A 23,924-nucleotide genomic window follows, 5' to 3' on the forward strand; every position below is an offset into this window, starting at 1 on the left:
AGAATGAAATCCTCTGTCACCCTGAGCCAGAGGTATCAGAGATAAACTTAAACTCCATCATGTGCATTTGTTGACTCTATCAGGAAAACAAACTGGAAAAAACAAACCTTCCTAGGCTCTGTCCATCCTAATTCTATGTCATTTTCTTTCGTCTTTCCATACATACTTTAAATAAGTAGTTTTTGTTTTTTATTTTAAATCTAGATTACTAAATTTATTAATAATTTCAATAAGCAATCAAATAAAAGTTTTCAAGGCTAAAGTTAAACCTACAATATTCTGACGCTCCAATGCAAGAACCTCCGCCCCAGCCAGAGCTTGAATCACAGCAGGAGGCAGATTTAGAGGGAAGGCATGAAGTCAGTGGTAGAAAAACTAGAGCAGAGTCCAGTTTTCCAAAAATGACTGCACAGGCCCCAGATGACCAATCTCGACAGCTTTCTGCTACAGATGAAAGAACAAGTGTTCAAGGTCCCAGTTTTTCCTGAAGATGTTCCATCTGGTGGGTAACCCCAAAGACCAGCAGGGGCCGACTAGCTGATCCATATATTAGGAGTAAGCAGACACCCAAGGTGGCTCACTCTACCTTTCATTTTGACCTTATGGCTCCCTCTACTGGTTGGAAAAAACACCCCGGTGACTCTTGACAAGCACTAAATTACACTATGAGGAGTCTTTGTTTCCTCAAAGGTTAGTTCAAAATCCTCCACTTTTTATTGAATATAACCATAATGTAACTGACAGACGGTTTACTTTCCTACTCACAAACTTAAATCCTCCTCAAGAGGACTCAACCCAGATAACTAAAACACAAAAGTTGCTGATTTTTTTCTTTTTGCACACTGTGTGCTCAATTTGTTGTTTTCCTTTTCTTGTGAGAAACTGGAGCTCAGTTGGAAAACACATAAGTTGGGCCCTTCAACATACATCAGATTCTTTGTGTGTGCATCACAATCAGCTCTCACCACATCCCTGGGGAGGCTTCTTGCTAACGTAGAAATTGCATTATTCAAGCGAACCGCAGTCTGATCCGATGCAGAACAGAGAGGAAGCAAAAAGGCAGAGACCACAAACCACATCAAAATCCATGACACGTTTATTTGTGAATTCTATGACAAACATGAGGCAGTTTCATCTTATTTTACAAGCTACCATGGTTGGAAAAAGAAAAATACCTTCAAAAATCCATTTGTATGTATTTTTCTCCCATCTTTCAATGTTTGTTATTGTTTTATTTTATTTCATTTCATTTCTTTTTTCGTCAGTCATCTTCAAAATGCAACTATATACATGAAAACGGTCAAGTGCCATCTGAAGAGGGAGAGAGCTACATATTTCCACAGCGACCTGGGTCAGATCAGCTGTTGACATTCAGCTATTCTCATAGAAACTGAAGGGCAGGGAACAAACCGTGTCACTTTCCTGTTGCTTTACAATGTGGGTGGGAATTCTTTAAAATGTTCTCCTTTTATTAATCAAGCACTGTTAAAAAGAGATAAAAGTATGTTAATAAAGCTAATATACAGCAGTACCTTAGCCATCATTACGATCAGCTAAGAATCATTTACATAATCCCAGCATGTAATAATCTAATTAGTGGTATGGAAAAATTACAAAAAGGATGGAAATATTTATGTTGCTTTACTAGGCTTACCTAAAAATGGGTACATGTAATGGTTGATACCCCAGAGCCTTTAAAAAAGTCATTGGCTGGTGGTGTTTTTCTGCAAAATGTTTTAGTTAATGGGTGAAATACAATTTAGGGATTAGGGAGAGACGGATATCCACCTCTACCAAGCCACATTCTATGCGGCAATGCAATTTAAAAATAATCAGAATCCTTATATGCATATAACCCTATCATTCTGCCACAAATCAAACAAGTATGTGTCCAGCATGTTTGCGTACGTCTTTCAAAGACACCAAAAATGAAATAACAATAATAATGAAATAACTTTTCTCATCATGTGATTCTTCATATTAGGTTGAAGATTACATCTTATATTTAGACCTATTCACATAAAGAAAACAGTGTAGGCTACAGACATTCATTGAAATTTTTTTTATTTTTCTTAATTTTGACTTGTTTGGAAATCTGATGAATCAAAATATTAATATCTAAGGGTTCACTTTAGCTCTTATCTCATAAATCCCTTATCAATTGTGCAAAATAGTACAACTTTTAGATTTAATTCGACAAGATATCTAATCTGAATATTTGAACTAAGATGTGGTGATTTTTTTGTAATGGAATCTATGTAGAAAAAAGAAAAGGTTCTAGTAAAAACAAGACACTTTTGTAGAGGAAAGGCACTAAAGTGACCCTCTTGTTGACAGAATGACATTGAAAATAAAATGTAGAGATTGCATGAGTTTCAACTGACAACATTTTCTGGCAGATTTACATGAATTTAGTGTTTGTGTTTATTTTAGTCTACAGTCTAAGAGGTAGAACGAAATTCTGTAAACTGTCCACTATTACTTTTGTGCAGACAATCAGAAATATAGTTTAAAATTACAATATAGGAATCATGTTATAAAGTTGCCTTTTATTTGGAACAGCACGACGAATATCCCATAAATCCCTGCCACAGTGAGCTTTTTATTGGTTCGCAGTGTATAAAGCCAATCATGTTAATGTTTTAAGCACAACCCTGTTTTGTTGATAGCACACGATTTTAATAGCTTTGAGTTTCCGATAGAAATGCAAAGGAAAGATTGAAAAAGACAGGTTCTTATTTGAACATGGTTTGGAAATCTTCTGTGTGCCAATCAGTTTGGGTTTTTGTAGTCTGGAGAATGAAACTGTTAGAAACAATCTCTTTAGACAGTAGATAGTACATAAAGATGACCACTAAACTTTGTGATGCAGTCTGTTTAATGTCTGCTATGTTTTTTAGGGTTTTAACTGCAGGCAGAAAAGTTTTGAAAGAAAAACTACGAGTAAACCTTTTTGGTGGTTTAATAATATCCTATGAGCTATGGCTGTCTTGTTAGCATGCTAACTGTTTGTATATGTTTGAATGTTTAATATTAGTACTCAGATTATTGGTTTATTGAAGCTTAGTTGTCATTGACTTATGTAAAATTAACTTGTGCCTCCAATATTTCAAATATGGTCTGATAAGAGGACCAGAATACTATACTGACAAGTAACTGACCTGTTTTTCCATGAGCATCTAGCAATAAGCTAAAGTTAACAGTTTGCAAAGTCAAAAATGATAATTTCTGGATAACTCTTTAACAGTGGGACAAACAGCTGCAATACTTTGAATCATATTGTTATGAAAAATTTCCATTACAGCAAACATTTTCAAATTACAGAAAGCCCTTTGAGTTTATTTTGGGTTCTAGAAAAATACTAAATATCTTAATGTAAATCAGCACTGAAGGAACAGTCTGCCCTATTGTTTAAATGTTTTGGTCAGCTTTCTGTAGTAGAATATAATATTTTAATATATTTTAACAGGGATTTGCTTTAAATAACAACCACCAGGAAATGTGGTGGTAGTGAGAAAGACTGCTTTGCTAGATGAACATCTCAGCTAAATGTGCTAGCTTGTTGAAAGTTAAGCTTGGGGTTTTGCAACAAAACCAAGGCGTTTTTCCTAAAATGGTTCAATAGCTCAATTGAAAATGAAAACATAAAGTATTCAAGTCATATTTACTGTGTTTTCTTGTTGAGTTTAAATCGAGATTAAATTATAGCATCAGATAATTGTCGTGCAGGAAAATGCAAATGCTTTTAAAAAAGTGAAATATGAAAAAGGAATAGTAAGTGACCTTTTTTGGAAACCGTTGAAACATTGCTTAGCTGGTAAACCAGTCAGACATCAAGTACAGCCATAAAATCGTGGCCAGAACTCAGACAGTCTAGGTGAGCTGTATTCCTGTCAGTGGCTGGAAAGGCAGCAGCTGGTTTTGTACCCAAAATGACAGACAGTAGCACAGAGACTGTGGGTTTTCCTCAGCATGTTATTTCAGTATATGTACTTTCTGTAATGCCCTACTTTTAAACTGCTGAGTCATTAAACTGTGTGCATGCACAAGGATGGGTAGGTTCTCTGTTAAAGTCCACAGAAGGCTGCACACCAACTAGCACCATCGTATCAAAACAGAGACTTGACAACAGATCAGCAGAACATCAATTAAAAAGTAAAGTAGTAGATATTCCAGAAAAAATTACATTGTATTTTAAAAATGCCAGAGGTGCAATCTTTGCCACATCCAGCTACAGTTGTTAGCCTCTTGTCGTTTTACCAGGATACAGTACATTAATGACGAAAACAAACTTCCTAAGTAAAGGAAGTTTGTTTGTTTTAGAGAGTCTGGTTTTAGTGTGACAAAATATAAGACAGATAATCCAACAGGCCATTTGAATAGCAAATCCAATATAAAAAGAAGGACATGGTAAGGTAATGGACTCAAGATACATGTATAAAAATCCTTCAGAGTATATTTTTATGTTTTGTCCAACATCAGATTTCTTCTATTTGCAGGGTTGCACAACCAGGCTTTGTGACTTTGCAGTTCTGTTAGTGTTGATTTATGCTGCCCATTATGTCCAGCTGTTACAGGAAAATTAACTCTGTAGTCCATCTTATAGTTAACTTTGTATTTCAGCTTCATTTATTTATATAGAAAATCAATTTATGGATCCATTTCAAATAAGTTAAAAGTTTTGATGCTTTAGATATTTAAATATTAAAAGTCATATTTTTCTGATAAAAAAAACAAAACATTTTAAAAATCCTGAAAGAGATTTCAAGTTTGTTGTAATGCTATGAACCAATTCAACGAGCCTTATTAGTAAGAAAGATAGCTGTTAGTGTATGGTTGTGACAATATGTTTACTTTGATATCTCGACTTAGACAGTTAGTGTGTCTGGTCCAAGTATCTAAACTATGGAGTTCACTGCCTTGCAAAAGTATTCATATCAATCGCGTTTTTTTAATATTTTTATTTTTTAACCAAACTATAACTGTTACTAAAGTCAGTACAAAGGTTCATGAGAACACTGATAGAGAAAATTTCTAGAAAATCCTGGAGGTGCAAAAGACTTGAGACTGCGGTTGAGGTTTACCCTCCAACAGAACAACAATCACGAACATGAACCAGAGCTACAATAGATTAGATGAATGTAAATATATTTAAAGTGAAATGGTCACGGAGTATGAATACTTTTGCAACGCACGGTATTTGTTTATTTTCCCCAACCGTGTGATTATGATCCCAAAAGACGTTTTGATTGATTAGTAAAACTGGAATGCTTTTAATTTCTTGCTCCCAACATTGGCTTGGGTAAATCTGAAAAAACAACATAATAAATAAACATTAAAAAATTACATTTCTATCCAACGTCCCATAAGCTTAACAAAAAGGATCCCAGTTTAACTTAACAACAAGGAGGAATGATTCCCAAAGTGTCACAACAGAAGCCATTTCAAGATGGCGCACAGTAGATATGTACGTTTACCAGATTGGTACTCTACTGTTAAAGGATGACATCAATACAACTCAATCTCTGGCCGTCTGCTTAAAAATAAAGACATAATTTCTATCATCGAAGGTCAAAGTCATGGCTTTCATATCACCCGTTTTGTCTGTATTTGTTCCCATTGTTCAATAAGACAGAGGGCAGACGGCACTAGAAAACCAAGCCATAAGATATATTTGCTCTCCAGGAACACTGGTTAAACACAGTCTCTATTTTAGAGACCATTTTTATGGTTTCATTTTTCAAGCCACTAGGTACCTGCATTCTTCAATTTAGTTCAAATCTAGTCATCCTGAGACACACAGCCCAGTACTTTCCAACGTCTTCCTATACTAATAAGATACAGTGTATGCCACTCTGCTATGTGTCATTAAGATGTGCCGTTTTTTTTTTAAATCTGTGAGGTCAATTGTGCAAAGCAATCCGACACTGCGTGATGTTTTAAGTACAGGTCCAACACTGTGAAATCATCGAAACGTTTCACTGTGTCTCGATTTGCAGACTGGCTGTCTCAGACCAGCCAGAATGTATATGAAAAAAATAAAATAACAATAATAATAGTAAAAAAAAAAAAGTTGTTTCATACCCCCCAAAGTTACACATAATATTTAAAATAACTGCTCATTAAACAGCATGATGGTGGTAACATTATAGCATGTAGTTGTGAACGTTTAATATTAGCAGACTGATTGTAGTACCTGTTATTCTGTTAGTTGGAGGTTGTGTTTTGAGTCCTGACATCATCATTATTTAACCTGTTGATTGGCATCTGTAGTGTTAGACGGCAGTTCTGGTTTCAGTCCTGCTGGTAGGTTTGGGATGCTGGCGGAGTTCTTGGCATCGGTTGCACGTCTAGAAACCGGAGTGGCGTCTCCGGGGTTCTGATTGAGAGAAGCTGGCAGTAGCTTTGTGGGGGGCAGTTTGCGCTGTGTGCTGACGCGATGTTATGTTTGGCAGTGGGCCTGCGTGCGTGGCAGGTTCTAGGTGTTTGTGTGCATTTGGTGCTCTCGGAGGTACGGGAAAGCGTTTCCAAGGCAGTCGTGTTTGTGAAGAAGTGAATTTCCTCTGTGTGACTCTTCGCTGGGGCAGAGGGAGCCTCGTCACTCGTTACAGGCGTCTCCTTTCTCCTCGGCTCCAGCTGGAGAGTCCTGTGGGCGGTGCTTGCAGTGGCGAGCAGCTGCTCTAGACGATCGGACAAAGCAGGAGGACTGGGTAGCACAATCGCAAGGTGCATCCTGGGAAACAGAACAAAGTTACTGCTTGCCCACATCATGATGCCGTGGTGTACAGGGCCTTGCAAACATGTTCACACCCATTTACCCTTTGCACATTCTGTCACGTTATAAGCACAAACGTTCATGTACCGACATATTCAGTAAATCTGAATATACAGTATGTCCCAGTGAGTCTCATTTGTCAGATTAAAAGTATTTTTTGAAAATAACAACCTTTAAGTAGCAAACATGCTTTTCATTTAGCACACATTTTCTGTTTTTAAAAAGTTTTTTTATTGCGCCGATGTGATCTTCTGATTTTAAATATCATGTTTTTATTAACTGTAAGTGGAAAATGATTGTAGTTAGCAGAAATAAACGCTTTCAAACACCCATATGTGTGTAATTAATCTGCATGATATGTTTCACGTAGTGATAAAGCTCCTGAAATAAATATTCATTAATATTCTAATCTTTTTACTGGTTAGACCAACAGATCAAACTAAATAGTTGTGCTTTCGAATGAAAATGATACATGGATGTTTAAAAATTACAGCTGCAACTCTTGGGTTATCTCTACACCAGCTTTTCACATTTAGAAACTTAAACTTTTGCCCAATTTCCTTAACAAATCACCCCAGGCTTAATCAGATTGGATATACATAATTTCAAGAGGAGTTTTCTAGTCTTTGCAAAGTTGACTTAATGCGTTAATCTAAACTCCTTTGTTGTAACTTTGGCTGTATTTCTAGCTTCCTTTTACCACAGGTCTTTTGACAGATGCTGTAATCTGTGCTCTCCTCCACCTGGCAGTTCAGGCCATGGCGTGGCAGGTCTTCATCATTCTGCTACCATTTTCAGTCCACACATTAAGAGTGCTTTTATAGCTTTCTTTCTGAGCAGTCTACTGTATTTCTTGGTCTGTGTGATGCTGTTAGTTCACTGATGTCCTCAAACACACCTCTGAAAACTTCACAAAACAGCTGAATTCATTACACACAAGTGGACAACAAGTACTTATTACATGACCTTCGAAGGCAATTGGTCAAAGTGAACTTTATAAAAGAAGATTTACCACATTTTGGTCTGCAGTTCCACTATAATAGGTTGAACTTTATGGTTGCAATATGATAAAATGTAACATGTAGTAAAGCTAGCAAAATACTACAAACTGCCATTTCATTTGAAAGAACAAACCTCGGTTCCCGGTCCTGCAGCCACGCTGTTGCTCGTTGCTTCCTTCCCTCCTCCCATGATGCTGATCATCTCCTCCCCAGCTGTCTGCCTCATAAACCGCTTATTAACAATCCTGGTCACGCTGTCGTTGCCTCCACTCAGTCCAGCCAGCGCAGCAGCCCCTCCGAGTGTGGGGTCGTCCACGCTGTTCAAGCCGCCCAAGACACCCACGCCTCCGAGGACAGCGAGGGGGTCTCTCTGCACTCTCTCCATGGACAGGGGGGCTCCACCTGGGCCGCGGCTGCCGCACACATTCCTGAAGAACTCCTGCACCAGCCCTCCATACCGCTGAGAGTTGGACTCGGAGCCGCAAACAGCAGCACCGGAGAGTTTTCCGGCAGCGTGAGGCTGCCGAGCCGGGCTGGCCGTCTGGCTTGACCCTATAGCAGCGCAGGGATCACAGGTTTGGAGTTATTGTGGGTTTATTTAACAAGACTAGAAGACATTTTGGCTTTTTTCTGTTCCATCAAATTATGTTGTTTCTCAGATTGTTGTTATGTAACTTTTACTGCAGGGATTGAGCCTTGGCTCGTGGTGTCGGCATCTTCATGTACCACTCCACCAAAATGGACGTCAAAACAACCTATGTGAGTGTTAACTCTTGTAAAGCTGGTCAAAAAGCAGACAGGGTTGAGAGCCTAATATCTCTTTTATTTAGATGATTTCACCTTAAAAATGGCTCCAGGGTGCTGCGTGGTTGGCTGGACAGACAGACGGACATGGATGCAAACCAAACTTGTCATTTTATTGTAAACCTTTTGAGGAGGAATGGAGTTGGTGATAGTGTATTTGTGGATTTATAGCAGACACTTTTTGCATGGGAAGAAGATTGATGTTCAAGTTTAGTCAGATGCAGTCAGATATTGCAGTGCGGCGCATCTATTCATTAGTAACCATGGAGAAAATGCTCCGCCATGTACAAATAAACTGGTCGACTTTTGTATGCTCTTAAATCTGCTTCGGTGTTATGGGAAACGCTGTTTATGGCGTAGTGCTATAAATGATGGGGCGTGAATCCGGCTCTTTGATTAAACAAACAAATATGTCAGGAGAGGGAATGTATGGCTTGCTTTCTAATCTAGCTTTATCCAATGTTTGTAAGTGCTGCCATCTATGAGCCCCAAATAAGTTTGTTTACTTCAGCAGACAAATTACCTCGATTTGAACAAGTGAAAGTCATGGCTATAAAGTCAAGGCAAACATAACTTGGAAAAACATTCTCTCACTCCCAGCGTCGGTCATGGCGTCTCCATGTGATTAGGTGATGTATCTGCAATACTTAAAAGATGATAGATTTACAGACCTAGATTAAGGATCTCACCTATTTCACTCCTCCAAAGCGACTCTGTGCTTCCGGAGTGCTCCACTACACTGAAAAGGCTGGAGAGGCCGTCGGTGAGGCCGTTCAGGACGGGGCTGTCCCTCGTCGTAGTGGAGCGAGCCCAAGCAGAGCCGCCACTCCCACCGATGGCCCTCTGATGTAGGCTCCACATGCTGCGGTCCCTGCTGGAGGAAGCGCCGTCCAGTCTGGAAGTGGAACCTGAAACCAGTGGTTTGCTCGGTCATTCGTCTAAAAATGCTCCAAAGCTGGGTTCGAGCTGGGTTCAGAGGGAAGCGATAGGACGTTTTACCAGAAGACACTCTCCGCTGTAGCTTAGGCGATCCATACTTGGGCGAACAGCATGGCCTCTCGATGCGGCTGTGCACTTTATCCAGAGATGTAGAAATCTGCCGAGTTCGGGCGGATGCCAGTGAGGAAGTGGTTGTTGGCGTTGGCCGAGGTGACCAGGATTTGGAGTGCAACCCCGTTGCCCTGCTGGTCTCTGTCTGCAGCCCGATGCTGACACCCTGAGCTACAGTCTGGGTGGTCTTGTTGGATACTCCACCGGGCTGAAGGAAGTTTAAAATGTTTTGGATTAGCCTTTTTACCTGAACTTTTTCCAGTAGAGCTAAGTTTGCAATTAGAACACTGAGATCTTTCTGTCTAAATCCAACATTTATAACATGTTTTAATGTTACATTTTATTTACAAAGCACTTTTCAATACAAACTCATAATGATATTAAGTTTGGCATCCCTGCTATAAAGTAATAAAGATCAAATACAACAAGAATAGCAATAGCAAGCAGGAAAATACTAGGCATTCAAACCAATTAAAAAAAAAACATTTACTGGAAAAAGGATCAAAATGAATGAGAGACGATACCTGACTCCCAGGCTCCTTGCTGGATTTCCTCTCCAGAGAAGAAGAGCGAATAGCTTGCCGGACACAGTTAGTCATTTCCTTCATGTCATCACTTAAGTTGGCAGAGATGTCTCCGATCTCCAGGTCATGGTAGGGAGAACCGGACATCATCCCGTCCACCACCCTGTTAGCCTCCCCACTGCTGCTGAAAACGCTCGGCATCGACGTGGAAATGCTTCTGCCTCTGCTCTCCAGCAGCTCCCGGTGCTGCTTGGACAGTGAGCTGAGCCACTGCTCATAGGAAGAGGTAAACGATGAGGCGGGTTGTTGTTGCTGAGCATCGAGTGCGTTTAGTGAAGCCACGCCACCATCCGTGTCATTCTGTTTCAGAGAGGAGCCCCCAACGCTGTATTGATCGGGATCTAGAGGCTCCTGGTATCTTCTCCGGTGCTCCATACGCCTCACAGCAGGAGGGCTGTAGTAGATACGGATGCCGGTCCGGTCCGGAGCAGTGCAGCTCCTCTGCACAAAGTCCAAGTCCATCTGAGAGGCCGCGGAGCTGCTAGAAGAACCGCTTGGACCATCCCAGGTTTTACAGGCATCAGCCATCTCTGGGGTCTAGACCAGGAAACAACAGCATAGGTTTAGTAAATGTTCTGACTCAATGCTTTTGTGAAAACTGTCACTCTAAGTTAAGATAAAAAAAAATCAAGAGGGAAACCTCAACAAAGTTTTTAAAATTTTAAACCAGTAGCCGTATAAAAGCCGCAGTTTCAAACCTCGTTGGTTATGCTGGTCCAGTTCTTCACGGTTATATCTCCAAACTCGGATCCACTAAAAAGAGGCATTGAACCAAAATGTGCTTTGTCCTTCACACAGGAAGATCTGTTACCCTCTGAGTCCTCCAGTGTAGATTTGATCCTGTTCAAAAACGCAGTAACAGAAAAGTTATGTTCAGATGTCACAATGACAAATTTACAGTGATCTGCAAAAGTATTCATTCTTCCACATTTGTGACATTCCCAACCACCCACTTGAGAGTTTGTTAACTTGGATTTTATGTAACAGAACAACGCAAAATGTTTATTATTTGTGGTCGTAGCTCTTTTTGTGAGTGTTAGAATTGTAGCAAATTCTAACAATGACCTCTTCTGGGTTTATGTTAACAATAGTTTTCTTTTTGCCTATTTTCCGTGAAAGCCAAATTTGTGGGCAATACACTTTTTTTTTTTTTTCTTCTCTATGAATTTTTTTTCATAGGTCCATCTGAGCTGTGGGCCTATGCAGCGCCTCCATTCTTTGCCTTGGATTTTATTTAGGGGCATCAGTGTAAGGAGGTATGACTAATAAATGCACTCAATGCTTATAAAAAAAATACAGTACAAAGAAATTTGACAAAAAGTGGAAAGGATAAAAATATTTAAATATTTTTCTGGAGCACCTCACATTTTACTTACTTTTTCCACCTGCTTCTTTGCACATGTGTAGGTATTGTATGTTTTTCTTTTTCATATTTTATTTATTTTTTAACTTTTTAGGTTTATTTGCACCATGATATCAGTGAAATGTCCCAGTGAACTTGTTTAAACGGATTCTGACACTGATTCTGACTTTAACTTAAAGCACCGATGATGAAACAGCCACAAAAAGTGAAGGTGATGACAACTAATGATTTGGATAAGTACGTGCTAAAGTAAGCATGACTGTTTTTCATTGTCACCTCGGCGATGGCGATCCATTTACAACACCCGTGTCCACGGTGGGTTCGTCTCCCGGAGGCTTCGACTGTGAGGGAAAAGAGAAGAGTCACGTTGAAAGGACTTGATCTGGTTTTTGCAAACAATCAACATTTAAACGACCTTCGTGACACGTCTGCGCATCGCAACTCCTATAGCATTTTATTGTGAGCGTGAAGTGGCCGGCCGCCTCCTTTGGAGTGTTTAGAAGTGAAGAATCTCGCCTGCTATAATCAGTCTGTGGCAGATCGAGGTTAAACACGGATCGTGATGCTGCGTCAGTGGTTTTTGCACTCGAGGTGAGATCTGAAGCTCAGAAGCCATTTCCTCTGTGCGTGGAGGAAGAGAAGTGGAAGAAAAGGACATCTGCAGATGCTGTGCCTATAGCTGCACTGACAACCTTATTTTACTCTCACCGGCAGCACTATGCAGCCCGAACTATCTGAATAAACAGAAATCTAAATACTGAAAGTAAAAGATGTGTAGTAATTGACCGCCTTTGTTCTGTTTAAGTGTAATAAAGCAAGGATTACACTAAGTTGCCTGTTGGTGGGGCTACAACTACATCCCAAAAGCTTGAAAAGGTCCAAACAAATTACACATCCATAAGACTTGAGGAAGGCAGAGCGTGATAACGCTGCTATCAGAGTGGCTGAGACAAAAGCTAAACGACAAGCTGAATCTCCTCCCAGTTTTCCTGCACAGGCCTGGAACGAGACGGGATGACAGCAGAGAGGGGGAAGGAAGACGACGGAGACAGACGCGGAAGTGGAAAAAGCGAATGCGTGGACAGGAAACAGGGTGAGAGAGAGGAGGGGAGTTCTCTGCAGGCTGAGTAGTTCAAAGATGACAGAAAGGCCTTAAATGCACCTCTGGGGTTTGAGTTAGGCACGCAGAAAATCCCTTTAACCTCAGAGTCCACAGAAGGTCGCAGCACGCTGTCAGCCCTCACTGACATGTTGCAGCCCACATGAGAAACCGCGTTTTTCTGGTGAGCTGAGCTTTTACAGAACAGTCCGGCAATTACTCATATCCAGAGATTGATGGTAACCAGATACATTTACTCTGTTACATTTGCTTGAGGAATATTTTGGAAAATAAATACTTGTAGGATTATTTTTATTTACTCTGGACTTTTTACTTTTACTTCAGTAATTTTATTAAGACGTGTCACCACTCTTACTGTAGCAACATTTCTGGATACTCTTTCCACTGCGAGTAACTTCACTGGATGGAGAACGAGCTTGTTTTGATTTAAAAAACAATCATCAGACACCAGCAGTTTCATCAGTTTTACATCAAATGCAGCGGATTTGGAATAATGTTTCTTTTGCCTTATTTGTTATTTTGTAGTTATATTATTTATATGAATTATTTGTCTTTTAAAAATATTTTTTTTAAACTTATTGTTATATTTTTGTCCAACTGATGCAGTAATTTTTAAATATTAACTGATTGATGCTTTGATTAGTTTACCAAAACATTTTTTCCACTCTTACCTAAGTATTTTCTTGGACAGCTATTTTTAAAAATTTTACTTGGTTAAAAATGTTTTCAAGTGGAGCTACTCTTACTGAAGTACAACTTTTGGGTACTCAGCCCACCTCTGCTCATATCATGGCATTAACACCTGTGCAGTTACTGTTTCTGTCCACAAAAAGATGAAAGCAGAAACCCAGAGCAGCAACCTGAACCAACAGCATCGTGTCCAGAGGTCTGAACTCTACATGCGCAACATCAACTAATGGAGCTATTTTTTTAAATGTGAAAAAAGCCCTGACACTGCATGGCTGTTTCTACGGTAAAGAGGCAATATTAAAAGAAGAATTTTAGCAGAAATTAAATGTCATTCTATAACATGATCGATCTGGAATGTCCTTCAATGTCAGACTCTCAACCCAAGACGTTCAGAATGTTTCTCACACTCACATGGGCCTACAAAGACCCACCCTTCGCACCTTCTCCTGTTGTGTGGCAGCGTCTCTCAGCCTCTGTTCCCACTGCGTTCTCTCCTGGCTGAACCTCTCCAGCAGCTCCAGCTTCTCTCTGCTCCAGTTCCTCTCTCCGATCTGAAGCTGATCCGATCGGCGGTCGGACAAGCCAAAGGAGAGAGATTCAAAAACAGCAGGATGAGTTGAAATCAGATGGAGGTGACGTACATCCATGTTCACGTCCCTCAAAACTTTTAATTTAAAAAAGAAACTTTTTCTCATGCGGGCTGCACAGTGGCGCAGTTGGTAGCACTGTTGCCTTGCAGCAAGAAGGTCCTGGGTTTGATTCCTGGCCCGGGGTCTCTCTATTCTCTTGCATGTTCTCCCTGCGCATGTGTGGCTTCCTCCCACAATCCAAAACCATGAAAGTCAAGTTAATTGATCTCTCTAAATTCTCCCTAGGTGTGTGTGTGCATGGTTGTGTGTCCTGTCTGACTCTGTGTTGCGACAGGCTGGCGACTTGTCCAGGGTGTAACCCGCCTCTCGCCCGGAACGTTGGCTGGAGGTAGGCACCAGCACCCCTCCTGATCCCTCTAAGGGACAAAGGTGTACAGAAAATGGATGGATGGATTTTTCTCATGCTATGACCACTGTCTTCAATTTCTTCTTCCTGCGTCCCGTCAGCATGATGCCGCGACCGCCAGCGGGCAGGTTCATTTGGAAGTCACTGTACATCATTAACCTGATTCTGTTTTCATTATTGTGTCGACAGGCCCAATTCCAACAGCTGAAATAGTCCATTGAAATTCTGAATTCGTCATGCGTTTACAGTTTGCAGCATCAGCGCCAAAGAAGTTGTAGGTTTTCATTTCATGCTTGGACATCAGCTCACCTGTTTGGTTAAGTCCATCACGGCTGCGTACGACTCGGCGAGGAGGTGCTGGTGCTCCTCACGCTCCTTTTTAAGAGCCACCTTCAGGTCAAGAGGGTCCAGTGTTTCAGCGGAGGACAGTGCTGCTGTGGTTTTTCCGAGTTTGGTCTCAAACTGGAAGGTGAAAACCAGTAAATTCAGTCAGAATTGTTTTAAAAATATAATGGGATTTTCTCTTTACTAAGAAAAAGAAAATCTTTCTTAATTCTAATATCTAAGAAGAGTGAGTGTTTAATCTAAATCTCTCATTTCAGTGTCATCCACTAAAGTTATAAGATTCTAATTAGGTTTGCTGTTTATTTAATTTGTCACAGATATTAATGTTTGACTAAACATGGAAAAAACTTGACTGATATTCTTTTTGCTACGACACTTCACAAGATGCTGCAATTAAAACGTGTTAATGGAAGACTACAAGATTAGAAGTCAATGTAAATTAATAAATATAAGGCAATGTATGAATTTATTATTAAGTATGAAAAAGTAATATTGAGAAAAAGGAATTTTGACCTAAAGAAATAATTATAAATACACTTCGGTAGCCATCTAATTCTTCTGCTCATCCACGTTAGCAGCAAAGCTGCAGGTTCGGCCCCATTAGTTCAACATAGTTATGATTATTCTTCTAATGCGGACTATTATTTTTGCCATTATAATCAAGGTAATTGGAAATGTGTCATAATTGGACTTAAGTTGAATATGCTTAAAAATAACTTTAATTTGCTTAGTGATTAAAATCATTTATACTGGGTTGTGTTGCCTAATTACACTTTAAAATCATCCAGTCGGCTTTATAGAGTGAATTATTGGAGATGGGAAAATGTAATAGAAAATGGGAGAGTCCACATTGTTCTCTGTGTTATAGGTTTTAATAATTTAAATTACAGAGTTCCCCAGGAAGAGTAGTTAGTTGTTGTTAGTCAGGAGATTATAATTGAGGGAAAAAAAGAGTTTTAGTTGCCCTTTCAGGAGAAAAAAGTCGTATTCAAAAAAAAATTTTAATTACAAGATGCTCCAGAGATTTTGGCCTCTGAATATCAGCAGTCAGTAACTTTCTACCCAGCAGCTTGTGTCTGAGTTTAGTCAATATTAATCAACATAAACTGTGCCTTGTTAATAATTAGAATTGATGGTTGTCTGGGATCCATAAATGAATCATGTAACTGCGCCCACTCATAAGAGGAAGTCTCAGGATAGCAACATGTCTCGTCCTGTATTTGTGGACTTCCCTGTCATCGCCTCTCTTCCCCTTTAACTCTGTTTCACTCCATCCTGTCCCTGCAGACTTCTCACTCTCTAATTTTGAGCTGCATCACTCCTCTTTTCACCCTCCCTTCTGTTCCGCTGTTGCAGATTCTGTAGGTGGAATCCCCTTAAATATGTATGAGCGGTTTTACATTTTCTCCTCAGCGTCCGTGTCTCACCGCGCACACGCCTGACAGTACTGGCACGTCGGCCTGACAAACATGAAAACTCAAATGCCCACACACATACACCCAGACCTCCCAGACCCATCAATCCTCTCGTTGTGCCTCAGTCTGGCTGCCCGACTTGGTGGCATCTATGTGCGGTACTAATGAAACTGTCAGGCAGCCAGTCACAGTGAAGCACACGCAGACCGAGCCCAACTCCCGTCTCTTACAGCCGCGCAGTATTTCTTATTAATGACGAACACAGCTTAATGAGGCCCACAACTCAACGTGGTTTACTGCAGAGGTGCTGAGAGGGAGGCTATTTTACTGCGTGCCAAGTGTGTGCGGAGGTGTTTGGGTCAAAACCCGATACTTACTGTTTAGCAACTTTAACTGTATTTATGGAGGTAAAATCTAAAACAGTTAAAGTGCTTTTGGAAAGGAAGGCAGCATCTGAGTCTTTACCAGTAAGTAGGAAATACTTGTCACGTTTATGAATAGGTAATATTTTTAATATAAGAAAACTTGCTACATTTAGTAATATATATAGGTCTAAGAAGCTATTAAGTATTTTTACAACGTCCCCAGACACGTCTGTGACTCATCATGGCTGCAGAAGAGTGAGAGAAAGCAAGACTTTAGAAGACGACAGGAAAGTCAGACGTTTTAAGGGAAAGTTTTATCCATCATAGCTCGTAACCTCTGTCTGCTATGGAGCATGCTGGATCTGGAAATACTGACTGTTGGCAGAAATAGCTCTCCATTTTCTCGGAATATACACAGGGACAGATGTTTCTCATTTGCTTTAAAATATTAGTAGTGCTGTTTTGATGTGACTGCTGATAATATGAATTAGTAAAGCCTTTTTTAAAAATATATTTAACAACTTGCAGTGATAATGTTCTCTTTACAGAGGTGCTGAACAGAGAACAACAGTATTACTGGAATTAATGGTCTAACAAAAGCACAATCCTGTGAGGCTGAAAGCGTGTCTGGCCTTTACATTACATAATAATTAGCAAAGTTAGTTAGTTAGCCAAATAATAGTCAAATCAAGCAGAAATGGCTGAGGATAGAGTTATTTTTGAACCATAATAAATGGAAGGTTGACCAGCATATTTGATGTATGTTAATAATTTTGATCACGTCACTCATAAAAATGTAATGTTTGTTACTGGTTTCTCAATTGTTGACTGTATGGTGTTTTTCGATGACTTTGTATTTTTGTGCTTTTATGATGTGAAGAACTTTGAACTGCTTTGTGTCTGAAATATGTTAAAAAGCAAATAAACTTGACTGACTGAGCTTTTACCACGTTAATGTTAGAAGTATTTTTTTAGCTGCAGATGCATCCATATTCCAATATTGTATAAAAAAGATTTACCGTAAACGGTTCCCCGGTTAACCTTCACAATAATCGAATAATCAGTGGATTACTAAAATAATCATAAGTTGCAGCCCTAATAAGACGCACTAGCAACAAAGACATAAAACTAAAATAAATATGTCTTTTCGGATCCCTACAAGGAACCACAAAGAGGCATTGGTAAGCATGTTTCTGGTTAAGCTGCATGTGTTTTTATCACACATTAAACAAACAGACCAGAGTGTTGCGACTGCATTTGATTTTCAAATTAATATAGCACATGTCCTCCTCCCTTCATGAGTGAAGTTAATGCCACAGATGTGATGAATGAGAAATAAGAGCTTCCAGCTGCTCAGCTTGTCATCACAGAGATGTTTGTAACAAGTCAGCCAGGATGACTGATTAACCTGCATTAAACAATATAAGGCAGCATCAGAAGGGGGGCCTCAGGCCTTTAAAGGTTGGAAGAAAGCTGCATTTGTCCTGCAAGCGCTCAGGGATCCTGAGATCATTTGTACGCTCTCTTACTGGGTTTGTTTGTCAGGTCGAACAGTGAAGATAATTTCCTGTCAGGCTGTTTGACAGGAAGGACAGTGTTTGAAATTGAGTTGACTTGTTCAGTGAAGCAACAGCTGGAAGACCCGCTGCGAGTTGCCAGGAAGACTTGGCACTGATGTGGTCGGCTGGTTTGTTGTATGGCTACACAAACACACACATAAAAAACAGACACGTGCCCACACTGCACACTTTACAGTTTGCATCGTTGGCAGAGAAAAGATTACTTCCAAATGTGGCATCTAGATGAGAGCAACACCCACACACAGACTCATCCTAGTGGGAGAGTTCACCTGGCAGGAAAAAGCCGGAGGTGTTCAGGTCTGCACAGACGAAGCAATCCCTCACTTCGACGATTTAAAATTTTTAAAGAGGTCTTGATCGGTCTCCGGTTTTTCCATCGACAGTTTTTCTGTCACGTACATACGGTGTAAAGATATGGCAGGTGGTTTAAAGCCTTTACACGACAATGCAACTATTTTTGTTTCATTTTCCAAAATTTACTGTAAAAACTCGAACATTACAAATTACATTTAATAATTGATACCAAAGAGTTCGCTGTCAGGGAAGGGAAAAGTGTCTCGTCTCGGTGAACTCAGGCTCTCATCTACGACTGGCCATCAGGAGACAAATGATCTGGCATCCTAGAATGAGGCCTGACTCGTCGAGATCGGAATGATTAACGACGGCTGTCGGTGTCGGCGTGCGTCTCTGTGAGCGTTATTAGGTTTGTGTGCTGAGAGAACCCCGATAACGAGGAGAAAATCCTCCACTGTGGGATCACTTGTTGTATTCATGAATAATATGTGATTTTTTTTTCTCCCATCAATTTTCAGTGAATTATCTTTAACTTACAATGTGGTGATAGGTGGCTTTTTGTAAATCTTTTTATTTTTCCAATCACAAAAGGCCGATGGAAGCGTATGCATTTTTTACAGGTAAATGATGTCATGGGGACTTTCGAAGCAATTTGTTCCTACAGATGGGTTAAAATGCAAAATAAAACTCATTGGGAAGTCTGGGCCTCCCTTCTGAAGCTGCTACCCCCTCGACCCGACCCCGGATAAGCGGAAGAAGATGGATGGATGGATGGATGGATGGATGGATGGATGGATGGATGGATGGATGGATGGATGGATGGATGGATGGATGGGGTTGTAATATTTCTAAGTGACCCTTTTCACTCAAAATACTATTTGTGTTTGACGTCTTCAATATTTAAAAGTGAAACTGCACAAAAAAACAACATAAAATAAATGCGGGGCGGCAAATGCACATAATCAATTCCTAGAAAAAACCGTCAACATATCTGACCTGCAACTTGATATCAATTAGGTCCAGGGCAGAATATGCATTAACATATACACATTTATACAAAAAGAAAGAAGGGATGATATCATACAATTAGGTCTGTTTTAATAGGCCTCCCTGTCGGCAATAATTTACCTCTCATTCTTCCCCTGCCCCATTACACACAGGGTGTGTTCTATCCTTGAGGCTGTTAATTAAAACTATTACAGCTTCAGCTGTGAGACAGACAGCGAGACAAAGACAATCAAGAGGGGGAGGAGCCAGTAAAATCCTGTCCCAAAGCTTGAGAGGAGCTGGAAAAGGTTTTACATACAAATGAACTACCTGACCCCCAAGGTCAGCAAAAAGCCACTATGTTTGTGTTTTGGGGATATGGTAGAGCTGGTTTAGTACTGTCAATAAAAATCACATTTCTTATTTTATGTTTGTACACCCCATCTTATCACCTTACTCAAAAATGCAGTTTTACTTCCTAGAAATAAAAGAAGGCTGCTCTGAATGTTCAGCCCTGCAGTCAAAATTATAGAGCTGGACTGATTCACAGCTTGTGCAAATTCTAAAATGTACTTATTTCATGTAACCAAATTAAAACATGGCTTGTAAAACCCCTTTGAACTTCAACAATCTAAGATGGCTACCTTCCATCTTTTCTGTTCTCACAAGCATTGCTCATCATGATATCAGTAAAAAAAAAAATGTGTTTGTCAAACTTAGTGATTTATATTTTTTGACGTTTCTACAGCAGCTCTACTCTGCTGTTCTGTTACCTGCGTGATGAGGCTCTTTAGTTCGGTTCTCTCCACCTCCCATGATGCTTTGGCCTTTGCGAACTGCTGAGTAAGTTCCTGGGAGCCTTGTCTCTCTTGTCTCAACTCTGCACTCAGGTCCTGCAGAGCAACCTTTAGGTCTGCCAAAGTGCTGCTCACAGCACTTGACTGTAACAACACACAGACAGATCTAGTAAGTGTTAGTCATGCACACGTCACTGTGAGAGCAACATGCAAGAAGCTGTCAAAAAGTAAGTCAATGCATGTCCTATGCAGTTTTTTTTGTGTGTGTGTGTGTGTGCTGGTCTGCTTGCCTTTATAGTCGGGCTGAGAGGCTGTTCATCTGCAGAGGCACTCTTATCTGCCTGGCTCTCCTCCTCCAGCAGCAGGTACAAATCCTTCAGGCTGTTTATCTAAGGAGCCAATCAAAGTGCAGCGTCACCTCAACTCCTCTTTCCAATAGTTCATCAACCAAAGAAAATCCAAAATATTTCCTATTTTATAGCTACACATAATGATTGAAATGTTTTAGAGCCTATTCTTTTCAATCAATCAATCAAATTTTATTTGTATAGCACATTTCAGCAGCAAGGCATTTCAAAGTGCTTTACATCATATCAAACACAGAAACACAATGCAACATAGAATCCACAATCAAAATAGGACATTAAGTCAAGTTCCATCAATAAATTTGTAATTGATTACGTTTCAAATACAATCCTAAACAGGTGGGTTTTTAGTCGAGTTTGCATCCATAAAAGGTTTACCTGTTACACTCCTACTGTGTTGTATGGAACAAAATACCTATTGCTATTTTTATTCCCACTCACAATCACACAGTTTAAAACGATGTAGACAGCATTTTAATGGGCTTCTGGCACGAGGCTCCGTACACCTCTTTCACTGAATTTCGAGCAGGGACTCCGCCGTCCCTCACGGATTTTTGTGCAATTCTATGGTACCTGTTAGTGTCTAGAATTTACAGGGTTTGTGTTACGCGCAGTGACCCTCAGTCACTCGCCGTTTTTCTTTCAGCATTAGACTCCATACACCTCTTTCATGGAATTTCGCTCTGGGACTCCGTCGTCCCTCACGGAGTTTTGTGCAATTTCAACATAGAATCAACAATCAAAATATGACATTAAGTCAAGTTCCATCATTAAATTTGTAATTGATTACGTTTCAAATACAATCCTAAACAGGTGGGTTTTTAGTCTAGATTTAAAGGAAGTTAGTGTTCCAGCTATTATACAGTTTTCTGGAAGTTTGTTCCAAATTTGTGGTGCATAGATGCTGAAAGCTGCTTCTCCTCGTTTGGTTCTGGTTCTGGGGATGCAGAGCAGAACCAGAACCAGAACCTGAGAAGTCTGGAAGGTTGATACAACAACAGCAGATCTTTAATGTATTGTGGTGCGAAGCTGTTCAGTGATTTGTAAACTAACAACAGTATTTTAAAGTCTATTCTTTGAGCTACAGGGAGTCAGTGTAGGGACTTTAAAACTGGTGTTATGTGCTCTATCTTCCTGGTTTTAGTGAGAACGCGAGCAGCAGCATTCTGGATCAGCTGCAGCTGTTTGATTGATTTGTTGGACAGACCTGTGAAGACGCTGTTGCAATAATCAATACGACTGAAGATGAACGCATGGATGAGTTTCTCTAGATCTGGCTGAGACATTAGTCCTTTAATCCTGGAAATTTCTTCAGGTGATAGAAGGCCGACTTTGTGACTGTCTTTTAGGGACTTGTGTTCTATATCTTGTCTTAGTTTTATCCTATGAGAAACGCAGCAAACTCTTTCGATCTATTATGTAAATAAATAAAGCAAAAACCATCAGTTCTTGTAAAACAGGATAAATCAATGAAATTGCAACTTGGACAAATTGAAATAACGTCTTGAAGCTGCAGTATGTAACTTTTACATATTTTTTCTACATGTTTGTTAATGACAACATGACAAAATGGTGTGAAACAGGTGATCAGTGTGGAAAAAAATGAATTCCTCCACTTCCTCCCAGTGCTACTATTGCCATCTGCAAAAACCTACCGGTCCATGTCAAAAACAACCAATCAGAGCCAGGAGGACAGTCTGTTAGCTATCATGCTTGTGTATGCGTTGCTAAATATGCTAATAGAGGAGAAACAACTTACTGTTCCAGAAAAACTGTTTATCTGCCATCATCAGAGGCTATTAGAGCAAAAGAGAGGATGTGAGCAGAACATATACAAAAGTGATTGACAGCGCTAAGGCCCTCCTCCTGGCACTGATTGGTTGTTTTTGACAGAGCAGTGTTTGTGACAGGAGGACCATAAAGGAAGGCAGAGGAGCTCTTTATTTTTTTGTCTCAGATTATCTGTCTGATATAGCTTTAACAGATATGTGAAAAAAACATTTACATACTGCAGCTTTAATTAATGTTTCTGCTTTCTATCCACTCATACCTCCAACACATCTTTCCCATCTGCATCCTTCTGGCAGCCCAGCCTCCACTGTTTGAGGAAGCAGCGTAGTTTCAGACTCAGCAGCAACAGAGCCTGTTTCAGGTGCTGGGACTCTTGAACGAGCAGAGTCCTCTCCTGACCCCACAGCTTCTGCTGAAGTCGAGCCTGCAGGCCCAGGCTCTGAAGCTGGAAGTCCCGTCGGAGAAGGGCCTTCTGGTGCTCCTCCTGGAGCTGAGAGGGGATCGTAGTCAGTCAGAGAAGGTTCAAGGCTGATGCACCACTATCACTGTCAAGCAATCCACAAATCTGGTCAATACGGAAGATTAGCCAGAAGAAATCAACAGAAGTCCCGGTTTCAGTTTTCTACAAGCCAAAGCGGACGACACAGCGAGTTGTATCACATCAAAATTAAACTTTTTGGCCTTGGTGCAAGACCACATATGTAGCTGAACCCAAACACTGTGCATCCCTCAACACACCTTCAGTGAATAGTTATGATGGCAGAATCATCCTGTGGATGAAGATTTACATCAGTGGAAACAGGCAAGCTGCTCAAGTTTAGAGCAAAAGCTAGTAGAGACATTGGTCTTAGCCAGAAAATGAAATAAAATGTGAAAAGTTCAACACACTTTTACAAAGAACTGTAGTTACTGACCCAGAAATAAAAGAAACAAAGAACGGCACAGAAAGCACCCGAGGTTCTGCTCATTCTTGAGAGTAAACCCTGAAAACGTTGAGATTCACTTTGGAAATAATAAAACAGAAAAAGAGTTCAAGCCGTAGAACATAAACACACTGATCCAACAGAATTAAACTTTTGGGGCAAAATTACTATTTTTGTTTACTCCTCCTTTAAACTGACCTGTGAGAGTCTCAGGCTGATTCCTTTGTGGTTCTGCCTTTCTCTCTCCAGCTCCTCCAGAGTTCCTCTGGTTGACTCCTTTTCTGTGGACAGCTGCGCCTGCAGGTCACTGAGCTGGACAGACTGGAGAGAACAGGAAATGAGAGATGACAATTAGAACAGAGGGGAACTAATAAGTAAACATGTGGAAATAGTAAATAACTGAAGAAGAAGTGACTAAGGAGAATTTACAAGAAAATGACAAAAATGGACTCTTTGGATAAAAGAAAAGAGACGTGCCACATCACCTTTAAATCAACTCTGAGCTGTACAAGTCTACGGTAAGTCTTCACAAACCTCCTACACCTATGCTCATGCACTCTCCCATGGCTCATTTAGCTGCTGAGTGAGTGCAATCCATCAACCCTCCACTGTACCATGAATGTCCTTTTTTACCCTCCCCTGGGCTTGCTCTCTGCCTCCACCACCCCCAACCAAGAGC

The 23,924-nt window shown here is 40.3% G+C and overlaps 1 protein-coding gene across 4 annotated transcripts in view; it reads right to left on the reverse strand.

Moving 5' to 3' along the window:
• Window positions 1-1,078: 1,078 nt before the first annotated feature.
• Window positions 1,079-23,924, reverse strand: part of mtcl2 (microtubule crosslinking factor 2) — a 95,847-nt gene continuing 73,001 nt past the window's right edge. For 3 of the 4 annotated variants that reach the window (XM_028012269.1, XM_028012255.1, XM_028012247.1), the window contains 13 exons: window positions 23,444-23,566; window positions 22,582-22,812; window positions 20,457-20,555; window positions 20,143-20,310; window positions 14,693-14,845; window positions 13,819-13,944; window positions 11,854-11,918; window positions 10,913-11,054; window positions 10,155-10,751; window positions 9,580-9,838; window positions 9,270-9,488; window positions 7,910-8,328; window positions 1,079-6,733 (listed from right to left, as the gene is read on the reverse strand). In XM_028012269.1, coding sequence (XP_027868070.1) covers window positions 6,599-6,733; window positions 7,910-8,328; window positions 9,270-9,488; window positions 9,580-9,838; window positions 10,155-10,751; window positions 10,913-11,054; window positions 11,854-11,918; window positions 13,819-13,944; window positions 14,693-14,845; window positions 20,143-20,310; window positions 20,457-20,555; window positions 22,582-22,812; window positions 23,444-23,566 — 2,736 coding nt within the window. In that variant the 3' untranslated portion in view covers window positions 1,079-6,598. The remainder of the gene's footprint in view (window positions 6,734-7,909; window positions 8,329-9,269; window positions 9,489-9,579; window positions 9,839-10,154; window positions 10,752-10,912; window positions 11,055-11,853; window positions 11,919-13,818; window positions 13,945-14,692; window positions 14,846-20,142; window positions 20,311-20,456; window positions 20,556-22,581; window positions 22,813-23,443; window positions 23,567-23,924) is intronic. The other variant, XM_028012262.1, reaches the window with a different exon arrangement.

This window comes from Xiphophorus couchianus, chromosome 1 (assembly GCF_001444195.1).
Source record: "Xiphophorus couchianus chromosome 1, X_couchianus-1.0, whole genome shotgun sequence".
Taxonomy (NCBI): Eukaryota; Metazoa; Chordata; class Actinopteri; order Cyprinodontiformes; family Poeciliidae; genus Xiphophorus; species Xiphophorus couchianus.